Here is a 12,301-nt window from a genome sequence, read left to right on the forward strand (position 1 = left end):
CTATTTAACGATCAGTTTGATCGATTTAAACGCCCTGGGGCTCTGAATCCAGTGTGAGGTCCACCACGTCGAACTGAGAAGCGCCCTCCCCGCCAGCTGCAGCCCCAGGCTCCCGCTTCACCCGCACAGGCGCGGCGCCGCCGCCCACCAAGTCCACCACCACGCCGCCGCCGCCGGCAGGCCCGTCGGCTGCCTGGCGCCAGCGCCCGCGCCGCATCTCCATGCGGCGGCGCAGGCTACCGGAGGAGGCAGAGGGGCGGTCGGCGCCGGTGCTGTGCATGCTGCGCACGCTGGGTGCCAGCTCAGACAGCGGGCGTCTCGCCGGGCCGCCGCCGGCGCCGCCGGTGCCACCACCTGCCCATCCCTCGCCGCTGCCGTCTCCAGCCGCAGGCCCCTCGTTCTCCTGATCCTCAGAGCCCGCGTCCCCGCCACCCACCTCCTCCTCCGCCGCCGCATCAGCGCCCTGGCCGTCCTGCCGGCTGCCGGGCCCGCCGCTGCTGCTGCTGGCGGCAGCGCCAGCGGCATCATCGCCGCCGCCGCCTTCGCCCCGCCGTGGCTCGCTTTGCTCGGGTGCCGCCCCCTCCTGCCCCTCCTCCTCTGCCGCCTCTGCCATCGCGGCATCCTCTGCTGGGCCCTCGCCGGCCGCCTCCTCCTGCTGCAGCTGCTGGCCGGCCGCCGCGGCAGCTGCAACATCCGCAGCCGCCGCCTCCCGCTGCTCCCGCAGCTGGGCTGCCGCCTCGCCCGCGGCCGCTGCCCCCGCGGCCAGCGCCTGCTGCTGCTGGGCCGCCCACATGGCCGCGATGTGCTGCTGCATGGCCAGCTGAGCCTGGTGCTGCACCGCGTGCACGTGCGCCCAGAGGGCCGCAGGGTCTGCCGGCGGGTGCACCCCTGCATGCCCCTCGGCATCCGCATCTGCATCAGACTCCTCCTCCTCATCCCCATCCTCGCCCTCCTCCTCGTCCTCCTCATCCTCATCATCATTCTGATCCTCATCCTGCTCAGGAGCCCTCCCAAGGAAGTCCCAAGGGTTGAGCGGAGCTCCTGGGGAGCGCCTGGGGCCACGACGGCGCTCGGCCTGCTGCTGGTGCTGCTGCAGCTGGTGCTGCTGCGGAGACGGCGGCGGCGGCGCCAGCAGGGTGGGCAGGTTGGGGCAGGGCGCCGCGCCGGCGGCCTCGCACACCGCCGCCGCCTGGGTGGCGATCGCGGCCAGCGCCGCCACCGCGGCGCCGCGCTGCTGCTCGTCGCTGGGGGGCTGCTCCCTGCGGGCCGGGCAGCAGGGTGGCGGGGCAGGAGGGAGGGGGTCAGGAGGGTGGGCGCACTGAACCCCACTGCTGTGCACTCCCACAGGCAGCCCCAGCACGGCATGCATGGTTCAAGGCAGGCTTGCTTGGTACTGGCCAGTACCACACGCCGACCCAGGGCTGCCCAGCTGCCAGGCAGCTGCGGTGGCTCACCAGAGGACCGAGAAGTGGGAGGCCAGGCGGGCCAGCATCTGCCCGGCCAGCTTCTGCACGCCCGCATACAGGGCTGCACGCAGGGCCGGGAGGGGAAGGGTGTGGTGTTGGGGGTTGGGTTGGAGGGGCGGAGCCCAGTGCCCTGGATTCCCTGGCAGCGGCAGTGCAGGTATGGGCGACCCAGGTGGCGCTCACTTAACATCCGCATCAGCCCACCAGCGGCAGCCCCTGCACCGCCCGCCCACCTGCCACCACGTGCCGCAACTCCTCCCGCAGGCGCTGCGCCGCGTCCACAAACATGCGGCCCTGCTCGCGCTCCACGTGGCACCGCATGTGGCGCCGCATGCGGTCAAACTGCGGCGGAGAGAGAGCTTCCGCTTGTGCCCATCACCGGCAAACGTGGCTCCTTGTGCCAACCGCCTAACCACCACCTCAACCCCACCACCAACTCACCACCGAAATTCCCACTCAGTGCGTGCGCATGGCGGGGCCAGCCGAACGCGTCTGCCATGTGCCCACCACCCCCACCACCACCTCAGCCACACACCACACCATCACCACCGCCCCCGCGGCTGACAGCTGCCACCCACCATGCCGCCCCCCATCTCCGCGGTGCACAGCTGGTACGCCTCGCTCATGTGCTCCTTCACCTGCAGGGGCAGCAGAGATCGCTCAGTCCGGCGGCGGGTGAGCGGCAGAGGCAGGACCGCCAGCGGGGAGGGGGGTGTTAGCGCCGGGAGCGGCCACCCACGTAGGCCGCGCCGCGGCCCGGCCCAGCCCGGCGCAGCTTCCAACCCCCCAGGGAGCGCCGCTTCAAGCGGCGCATGCAGGCGGCGCCAGCACGGCGCCAGCTGGCGGGCAGCTGGCGGGCAGCTGGCGGGCAGCTGCCGGGCAGCTTCACCGTGGGCTTGATGACGTCACGGGACAGGTCCCGCTGCTTCTCTGCCACGGGGCCCAGCATTGCATCCACAGCCTCACTCAGGCGCCGCCCCTCCTCTTGCAGCACCTGCAGGCGGCGGCGACGCCGGCGGGGATGGCGGCGGGCGAGGGCGCCGGCGCCGGCAGCAGCGAGGCGAGGCGGTGAGCAGGGGGCCGGCACGCCGCCGAACGGAGCAGCCCCCCACACGCGGGCAGGCGAGCGTCTGGCGGCCCGGCGAGGCGGAGGCATTGCCCGGTGTGCTGCTGCATCCCCGCAGCGGCTGGCACGCGCACCTGGTGGCACAGGCGGTCGATGCGGAGGGCGTCCAGCCCCGCAGCCGCCAGAGAGGCCCTCACCGCCTCCAGTGCCCCGCCCAGCGCCGCCAGCGCCAGGGAACGGAAGCCGCTGCGGGGGCGAGGGAGGATAAAGGACGGAAAGGATAAAGGGGCGGGTTCGGGGAGCGGGGTGAGGAGGAGGGGGCGAGGAGGGGAGGGCAGGGTTGGGGTGCAGGAGCCAGCTGGGGAGGGGGTGGTCGTGCCGGCAGCCAACAGCGGCGGTCCTGCCAGCCGGCAGCAACGACGTGGCAGGCGGGACGGCGAAGCCAGGCGGGGGCCGTCGCCTCACCGCAGGTGTGTGGCGATCTTGGCGCCAAAGGTGTTGTCCCACTCCACGGCGATGCTGTCCAGTATGGGGGCGGCTGCAGGCATGGGCAGGTGGGGCAAAAGGGGGGCAGATGGGGCAAAAGGGGGCAGCGGCAGGAGGGAGGGAGGGAGGGAGAGGGGGGGGATGAGCGGCGCGAGGGAGAGGGGAGAGAGGGGAACGGCGAGGTCGGCTGGGAGGGAGGGATGGAGAGAGTGGGCGCAGAGGGCATGCACTGGCGGGGCTGGGTGCTGGGGCAGCCCATCCCTCTCCTGCCACCGCCGCGCCTCCCCGCAAAGGGCCCCCCCTGCTCACCCAGGTCGCCGTTGAAGCTGATTTCGCCCGCGGTCGGGCTGGTGTAGTCGCCCCCTCGCTTGACGGTGGCCTGCAGGGAGCAGCGGGGATGCGACGGTGCGGGTGGGATTATGCTGTGAAGGGAGGCGAGTAGGCACGGGTAGTGGTAGTGTGCGTCCTCCGCTGCCTGCACCCGCCGCCAGCGGAGCGCTGCTCGCAGGGGGAATCAATCCCGATGGCGCCCTCTCCTCACCTTGTAGGTGCCCCAGTAGAGCCCGCCCCCGACCCTGCCGCCCCGGCTGCCCGCGGCGCGCATCACAGGCGCGCCCCAATTCACAGCCGTCGCCACAGCCTTGGACTCGGCGCGCCCCGCGCCTGCAGGGTCACAAGGCGAGGGCATGCCAGGCCGACGTCGACATTAGCAGCAGCTGCCGCATGTGGAGACGCCATGCAACAAGCCCAGACATTGTGGTGAGCAGCGGCAGCTGCTGCTGCTGCTGTGGCAATAGCAGCGGCAGCTGCTGCTGCTGCTGCACGGCCAGCGCACCTGACTCAATGCGCGGGCTGAGCCCCTCGCTCAGCACCAGAGTGTCCAGCTGCTCGGCCCAGGCCTTCAGCCTGCAAGGAGACATACGCATGGGTTGCTGGTCAGAAAAATGATCCACTTGTTTCTTGCAAAACAGCAAAGGCTCGGAGGCGGCGTGCCCTTCCCCAAACCGAAGGCACTGCGTGGCAGAGGCAGCTGGCGTCAGCTGGCACCAGCTGGCGCCAGGCGGGCGCCTGCAGTACCTTTTCTCCAGCTCCGCCTGCAGCTGCCCCGCCTGCTCCTCAAACGCCTGCTTCACCGCACCGCCAAGCTCCCCTTCCAGCTCCCGCTGCAGCAACATCCAGGCAGAAGCGGGAACGGCGGTCGCAGCCAAGCAGAGGCAACCATCGCCAAGGGCGCGGCTAGGAAGCGCTGCAGACGGCAGGCCAGCGCTGCGGCGCCAGGTCAGCCCACCTGGTCCCGCAGCAGAAGCGCGGTGGACACCACAAACGAGCTCAGGCTGGCGGCCAGGCTGCGCGCGGTGTGGATGCGGCCCCTGCACGACAGCAGCAGCACACACACACAGCACACCGCATGCTCTATCGACATTTGTGCTAGTGCAGGAGGTAGCCAGCCAGGCTGCGTTCTGCGTCCATCACCCAAGACACCAAGGGGAGACGGCCAGGCACCCCCAGCACCACGCCCCCGCCCACCTGCGCGCAATGTCGTGCACATGCTCCCTCAGCGCCGGCACCTCTGTATGTTCCAGGCGGCTGAAGGCGCCCGTGGGGCCGTCGCGGCGGCACCGCCCCTCCAGCTTCTGCAGGCGAGTAAGAGAGGCGGCTGTGTGGGTGAGTGCGCGGGGTAGTGGAGCGCCTCGCCAAGCAGGCAAGAGTGGCAGACCTGCTGCCTGCTGGCGCAAGGCTGGCAAGCCAGTTGGCGGCTGCAGGTGCGTTCCTGCTGCCTGCCGCCTGCTGCGGCAGCGCCTGCTTGCCTGGGCATCCCGGGCAGAGATGCAATAGACGGGGAGGTCCAGGTCGGCCGCCGCCAGCGCCCGCACGCCGCCAGAGCCCGCCTCCACCGCCTCCACGCCCTCCCTGAGGAAAGGCGAGCGGCAGGTGCCCCCGGGATCGCATGACCGAGTTTCACTCGCAGCCCCTGGCATCCCAACAGCAGCACTGCGCGCATGCACCCGCGGCCAGCAGCATGCGGCACCGCCTGCAGCAGCCCGGTCCTGCAGTACTGAGGCAGCAGCAGTAGCAGCAGCCCCCACCTGAAGTCCCGTTTGAGCTGCTCCTTGGAATAGCCATTGCGCGCTCTGGCGCAGATGCTGTTGAGTTGGACCTGTGGTTGATGGGAGGGCCAGCAAGCGGGGCAGGCAAGTGAGGAGGCAGGACTGCAGCATCTTCCAAGGTTTGTGGTGTCACAAGCGGTGCCCTGTCCGCATGCGGGGCGCCCACGGGCGGCCATCCACATCGACAGGCGTGCCAGTAACCCCACCTGCAGCTTCTGCAGCTCGCGCTTCACGCCGTCCAGCCGGCCGCGGTGCTGGCGCTTCTCGGCCTCAGCCTCCTTGCGAGCGCCGCGCGCCTTCTCAAGCTTCTCCAGCACCAAACGCCGCTCCTGATGGTGACGGCCAAGAGGGGCAGGAGGGAGGAAAGTGGGCATGTGAGGCACAGGGGCATGAGGAGGGAGAGCAGCAGGCACAGGCACAGGCGCTGAGGTTCGGCTGTTGGGCAGAGAAGGCGCAGCAGCGGTGCGGGATGGGTGCGCCAGACGCTGCTGCGCAACCCACCTGCTGCAGCTGCAGCACTTTCCACTTCCCGTACTTCTTCCTGCCCTTGGTGCGCCCCTGCTTCAGGCCGTCCTTGCGTGCCTGCAGGCCAGGGGTGCCGACCAACAGTCACCAGCAGGTGCAGGTGCAGCCGAGCGCAGCAGACGGCAGCGCCGAGGGGTGGGCAGGATATGCAGCAAGCGGCGGATCAGAGAGCGGCAGCGCTGCCATCCCATCCCATACAAGCCCAACCCAGCCCTGCACCTTTTCGAGGCTGATCTGCTCATCCCCATCCTCCATTTCTTCCTCCGAATCCGACTCAGAGCCGCTGTCCTCATCATCATCCATGGCATCCTCCTCATCCTCGGTGTCACCCACGATCTGCAGGAGGCAGGAGCAGGAGGGTAAATGGGTGGGCGCGGCAAGCAAGAGGCACAGCGGAGGAAGCCGGCAGCAGGGCAGATGAACGGCAGGTGGCGGCTGCCCAGCCCGTCGCACCCCAGGCAGGCCCTTACACAGCCGGGCAGCTGCAGCATGCCGCCAAACAGGAGGTCCCGGAAACAGCAGCCAGGGTCCACCCACCAGTGAGCCGCCCTCCTCCTCTCCAGGCGCCGCCTGGTCGAGCCCAAAGTTGCCACCCCGCTCTTCTATCAGTTCCCTGCAAACAGCAGGCAGGCACGCGGCACCAGTGCAGCGTCAGGGGCTGGGCGCAGCGTTGGCGGCCGAAAAGCTGAAGGGCAGACACGAGACGAATTGGCATCCGCTTGGGATGGGCAATGGGTGATGCGTATGTGCGTGTGTGTGCGCATTTGGTCAGGAGTGGCGCTGTGGTTGGGGAGGCGGGGAGGCAGAAGGCTTCTGCCTACCTGATGACCTGCAGCCGCCCATCGCACTCTCCCGACTTCTTCAGAATCCTCTTGACCGCCTGCGGGGGCAAGCAGAGAGGAGCCAAGCAGTGGGTGTGGGGGCGTGGGCATGGGCATCAGCGCCAGCATGCTGGGCTGGCCTGTCAGCAGGCCGCCGGCTGCCATCGCCACCTTGCAACGGCTCGGCTGCAGTGCAGCTGAGCGGGCACACAGTTAGCAGCCTTGCATGCACACCTTCAGGCTGGTCATGTAGAGGTGCTCCAGGTCGCTCTCCTGGTCCCGTTTTGCTTCCACCTGCAGGGCTTGAAGGCACAACAACAACACTCAGGGCAAGGACACCCCGGACCGCTGCTGAGCAACAGCTATGCGCGCTGCCAGCTGAGAGTTGTGGGCATGTGCAGCCTCAGGCAATGGCAGGCGGCAGCAGGCAGGCTGCCCCTACCGCATCGTCCAGCCTGATGAAATCATCCACAGGAGTCTCTGCAGGCAGACGGGCGTACAGAATGGAGAGCTTAGAGTGGCCAGGGCTTGGCCAGCAGGGTCAGCCGTTCAACAGCTGCTGGCACCAGTGCGGCGGCCACGGTGCTGCCGCCGCCATCACCGCCCACCTGTCCGTGCGCAGATCTCGTCCACGCCCAGCCCCTCGATCGCCTCGCGAGGCATGATGTTGTCAGCCTGCAAGCCGGCGGCAGCAGCAGCAGCGCTGCCGGCCCTCAGAGTGGCGAATTGCACCCGTGTTGGTGCTGTCGCCTGCGGCTGCGGCTGCGGCTGGCACCAACGCCTCCTCCCACCAAGCTGGCACGCAGACCCGAGAGCTGAAAGCTCCCGCTGCACCTTGGTGCACACAAAGGAGATGCAGCCAAACTGGCCATCCATCATCATCTGCCGCCTGAACTCGTCGCCCAGCATCTCCTGTGGCGCGCAGCGGGCGGGCAGCAGGGTGGGGTGGGTTGCTTAGGAAGGGGAAGGGATGCTGCCGGGGCCGGGGCACCAGCCCAGCTGCGGCGCAGCCCACCCCGGCTGCCTGAGCGGCAGCCGGTCCTCGTCCCGCCTCCCCGCCCTTCCCTGCCAACACCCCTGCGAGCACGCACCTTGGCGGTCTTGTTGTCCACGGCGCGCGTGATGTCGGCGGCCACCCAGATGGCGCTGCACTTCTGCGGGCGGCGGGCGGCGGGCGCCGCGCTCGCTGGGTCAGCAGCGCCGGCCTCGACCTCGTGGCACGCCCAACCAACCACCCATCCAGCCACCCATCCAGCCAGGCCCCCTGGCGACCCACCCACCCATCCTGCCTCCCAGCCAGCCATGCAGACCCCACACGCCCACCCATCCACACATCCAGTCCCCAGCCTTCCAGCCCAGCCAGCCTACCCTGAGGTATGCCTCCGCCACCTTGCCGCGCGCCGCGTTGGCATCCCTCACGCCCGGCAGATCCACCAGCATGGCGCCGGTGGCCAGCACCGGCCAGCTATGGGAGATGCGGCACACCCGCACCAGCGGCCAGGTGGACACGTCGTCGCCGCGCCTGCGGGGAGGTGGGTGCGAGGGGGAGCAGGGCGGGCGCAGGCGAGGAGGGAGGACTGGGGAGAGAGACGCATGCGCTTGCAGGCGCGGCAGCTGCAGTTCAGACCACGGAAACTCAGCCACCCAAGACATCCTGCTGGGCATGCTGTGCTGCCACATCATCAGTCAGAAGCACCACCCAGCGCCACAGCTCCAGCCAGCTCTTTACCTGTTGTTGCTGTCCACATACTTTCCAATCATCTTTCGGAACTCCTTGGCGCTGTGCTCCCGCACCCGAATCGTCTCGCCCAGGTGCCTGCATGCGCGCGTTGCATTTCACAATGCAACACGGCAAAGCAGAGCACAGCGCAGCGCAGCACCATGCCAGCATGGCAGCCCCACCTGGTGGCCGAGCTGCGCGCGCTCAGCAGCTGCTCCAGGGTCACCCCGCTGTGGCGGCGTACCAGGGGCTTGCCAAGCACAGATTCCAGCACGGCCTGCGCAGGCAGAAAAGGCGAGGCTCTTCAGATGTGGTGTGCGCCGATGGGCAGCATCGGCGCCACCCACATCATCAAGCAGCCTGCTGGGTGGCTGCCCGAGTGCAGGACAGCAGGTTGGCAAAGGCCGGGGAGCAGCAGCGGCGCAGCCAGGAGGCCACCTGCGCGGCTCCATGCATGGATCGGCCATCTGGGTTGCGCTCGCCACGGGTGATCTGCAGGGGAGGGGCGTCGCAGGCGGGGGTCAGAGATGGCCTGGCAGGCAGCACCGGGGGGGCTGCATCAGGGCAACATCTGCTGTCGCTGTCGCTCAGCGGAAATGACAGGTCATTGCTCCACTCCAGTGCATTGGACAACCCCAGGCAGAAGGACAACCCCAGCCAACAAAAGCCGAACCTGCGGCTGCCCATCCTCCCCCAGCAGGTCGTGCCACAGCCCCTCCACTTGCTGGGCCCACTCCTCCTGCACAGCGCAGCGCAGCGCAGGCCAGGTTCAGCATCCCAAAGTGGGTCCCATTGCTCTCCAGCCTCCACACCATCCATAACCTCTGCTCTTCACCTCTGCCCCACCCCCGCCCACCCACCTGCGTCACAAACTCGATTTCTGCTGAGTAGGCGTGGCCAGGCGCGTAGGATACCTCCACCACGCACGCGGTACAGGCGCGCATGCCGTTCTGCGGCAGCACCTCCTCCTCGCCCAGCAGGGCGTTCAGCATGGAGCTCTTGCCCGCCCCCGTGTCGCCCACCACCCCAATCACGATGGGCCTCATCTCGCTGCGGCAGGCAGGCAGCAGCGCGGCACGCACGGCGCGCGTTTGCGACCGAGGCGGCGGCTGCGGCGGCGATCATGGAGGCGGCGGCGGCGGCGGCGGCGGCGGCGGCGGCTCGCATGGGCCCTTTGCTGTGCCACCACACCCCCAACACGCCGCAACCACATACGCCAACAGACCGCAGCCAACCAAACCTGCGCTGCTGCATGGCATCCACATCCGCCAGCCAGGCAGCGGCACGCTGAGCTGTCGCCAGGCTGCTGCCGGTACCGCCGCCTTGATCGAAGAGCACGGCCCGCACATCCTGCAGCAGCTCGCCGCACTGCCGCACCGTGGCGCCGACCACGTCGGCAGCCACAGAGCCGGCGCCGGGGCGTGAGGCGCGGCCGGAGGGCTTGGGAGGCGGTGCAGCAGTCGCGGCTGCAGCAGTCGCGACTGCAGAGGGCACTGCCAGAGGGCCGGCAGCTGCTGCCGTGTCAAGCTTCAGCGGCTGTGCCTCGGCAGGCTGCTCCCAGCCGGGCTGCCCAGCCCCAGCAGCTGCAGGCTGCTCCTGCCCCTGCTGCTCCTCCTGCTGCTCATGACCACGCAGAGTCTCCTCCGCAGCCTCCTCTGCCGCAGCCTCCCCTTCCTCCTCCACCTCCTCCTCCTCCTCTTCTGCCTCCTCTTCCGCCTCCATAAACCCCACCGCCTGCAGGAAGAAAGAGCGAGACAGCTGCCCTGAGCCGCCCAGCTGCATGTGCGGCATCGTGGCAAAGGACCTGGTGGCAAACAGCAGCCCTGGGTGCACCTGGGTGGGCGGAATGAGCGCCGCGGCGGGCGGCTGCCGCCGCTGCGCGTCCTCCTCGCTCGCCGTGTCGCCTCCTTCGCCTGCTGGCGCTGCGTCTGAAGAGGCCGGGGAGGCTGCTGCACCAGCCTCTGCCGCCGTCGGCGCAGGTGCCGGGCCGCCGTCGTTGCCGTCGCTTTCCTCAGCGCCATAGGGGTCGAGCACTTGAGTCTCAGCATACAGCATCAACTCCCGGGGCTGCTGCCGCTGCTGCCACTCCTGCTGCTGCTCCTCCTGCTGGGGCCCCAGCTCCTCCCCAGCCTCCCGCATCTCTGCATCGTGCGGCGGCGGCGCCGCCCCGCTCACCGCAGCGCCAGCTACCGATGCCGTCCCATCAGCATCTGCCAGCTTCTGCCGCTTTGATGCTGACTCTGGGGCCGCAACCGCTGGAGCGGCGGCTGTAGCAGGCTCAGCCTCCTCCTCGGCAGCCCGCTTGACCTGGCTGGTGGATGCGCCAGCCTGCAGGCAGGGGCACGAGGGGCAGGGAGGCGGGCGGGCATGATGGATGGACAGCTTGTGGGGTGTGGGGCGGCCTTGTGCCAGACGCGCCATGGCTGCTCACCGTCGCAGGCAGGCCCGCCGTAGCTGGGTGCAGCGCCCTCGGCACAGCCGGCGTCGCCATGCCGTCGCCAGCAGCGGCGGCGGTGCGGCCGCCTGTTGCAGGCAGCACCGCCAGGCGCGCGCCCGTCAGCGCGATGGGGGTGGCATCCATCGCCGATGGCTGCAGCAGCAGAGAAGCAGCAGGCAGGGCCCAGGCTTCACTGGTTACGCATGGCATGCTACCTACGCCACACGCACACATTCTGGCGAGCTTGCAAGTGCACTGCGGCTGCCAGGGCACGGCACGGCACCGCCCTGCTCGCTCACCTGGATGCGGGGCGGGGTCTTGAACTCGGAGACAATGTACGCCCAGTCCCCCGGCTTGCCGTGCTGCGCGTCCGTCGGGACGAGCTCCAGCTTGGTGCCCCTCCCTGCACCAGGGCAGGCAGCATGAGCGGCGGCGCCGGCGTGGACGGGCGGGACGAGGCGCAGGCTGGACGCCGATTGGGAGAGTAAAGTCAGGTGGCCGGCTGGCATGAGTCCCTTCAGGGACCAAAGCTCGAGGTGCAGCGGTGCATGGTGGGGGAGGCGCAGCAGCACAGCACTGCATGTAGCGGCACCACAAGCTGGCTGGGGCCGATGTCACGTCGAGCCTGACCGCTCACCGATGTCGCCCAGGCTGTCCCCCAGCTCAAGGGTCTCCCTGGCCATGCCCTTCCTTTGCACTGCAGGGAGCGAAGGAAGTACAGCGGGGAAGGGCTGGTCGGGCGTACGGAGCAGTGCAGGAAGTGGGCGGGGCACGTGCGGCCACCACGGTTCAGTGCGAGGCGGCGGCTCCGTGCCTCACCTGCCAGTGTCGCTGCGTCTGTCATCCACGTGACGACCAGCAGTCCAGGCCCTGCAGTCTCCACCTGCAGGATCAAGAATGGCGGCAGGCTGTGGGTGCTGCCGCCAGTCAAACGCCGTTCAAATGCAACGGGTACCGTTGCCCGCCGCTGCCACTTGCCAGCGCAGCCTGCTCTGTGGCGTCCCATGGCACAGGAAGCTCCAGCTCTCCACGACACGGCTGGAAGTTGATCACGGACAGGTCCTTGCGGCGAGGGCCAACTGGAACCAGGCGAAGAAGGCCCTGCGACGCCATGCCGCCGATTTAGCGCCGTGGGCTTTAACGGTGCTGGCCAGTTGATCGGCAGTGTCCCTGACCGATCCAGGCGTCCCGCTGCGGGAGAGCACCCGGCCAAAGTTTGAGTCGCAACCCAGAACTAGCGGGGACTCCAGCACACGCGGAGGATCACTGGGGACTAATGAGGGTTGATGAAAGGGATTGGATGGCACCCAGGTTCAAGTGCTAAGCAAACATATCTTGCCGCCGCCGCTGGGCGGCATGCTGGGCCGCCGCCCGCCGGGCAGCCGGCGCAAGCCCGTTGTAAGAGTGCAGATTCTTATCCACGAAGCACGGTTGGGCATCTCAGCTTGCAATGTGTTTAACGCATTCAAGGCCACACGCACAGCACTCACAGGAATGATGTCGCCGGATGGCGCCATGGCACCGCCAGCGCCACGTAGCATGCGAATCAGCCGTGGCCAATGGCCTCGGGCGGGCACAATTTGCATCACGCCTGCCTAGATCGATCGTGGCATTGAACGTCGTCAAGCTGAGAGGCCTCTAGGAGGGGATCCCAGCGCATTGCATCCTGAGT

The 12,301-nt window shown here is 68.8% G+C and overlaps 1 protein-coding gene across 1 annotated transcript; it reads right to left on the reverse strand.

Annotated features, from left to right (window-relative positions):
- Nucleotides 1-25: 25 nt before the first annotated feature.
- CHLNCDRAFT_137642 (hypothetical protein) lies at nt 26-11,742 on the reverse strand (the record flags this gene model as incomplete). The annotated part of the gene is made up of 37 exons (XM_005851333.1): nt 26-1,259; nt 1,455-1,527; nt 1,700-1,808; nt 2,045-2,104; nt 2,356-2,460; nt 2,667-2,778; nt 2,998-3,070; nt 3,328-3,397; nt 3,560-3,681; nt 3,854-3,924; nt 4,096-4,181; nt 4,307-4,388; nt 4,546-4,652; nt 4,857-4,929; nt 5,106-5,176; nt 5,333-5,455; nt 5,628-5,708; nt 5,871-5,987; nt 6,189-6,264; nt 6,473-6,531; nt 6,707-6,766; nt 6,915-6,952; nt 7,081-7,147; nt 7,307-7,384; nt 7,564-7,626; nt 7,841-7,994; nt 8,202-8,288; nt 8,375-8,469; nt 8,631-8,684; nt 8,866-8,931; nt 9,053-9,242; nt 9,433-10,520; nt 10,624-10,782; nt 10,929-11,032; nt 11,267-11,326; nt 11,449-11,512; nt 11,641-11,742. The coding sequence occupies 37 exons, from the start codon at nt 11,740-11,742 to the stop codon at nt 26-28; spliced, it is 5,433 nt and encodes a 1,810-aa protein (XP_005851395.1).
- Between the last annotated feature and the right edge of the window lie 559 nt (nt 11,743-12,301).

Source organism: Chlorella variabilis (genome assembly GCF_000147415.1).
Source record: "Chlorella variabilis unplaced genomic scaffold CHLNCscaffold_2, whole genome shotgun sequence".
NCBI classification, from domain to species: Eukaryota; Viridiplantae; Chlorophyta; class Trebouxiophyceae; order Chlorellales; family Chlorellaceae; genus Chlorella; species Chlorella variabilis.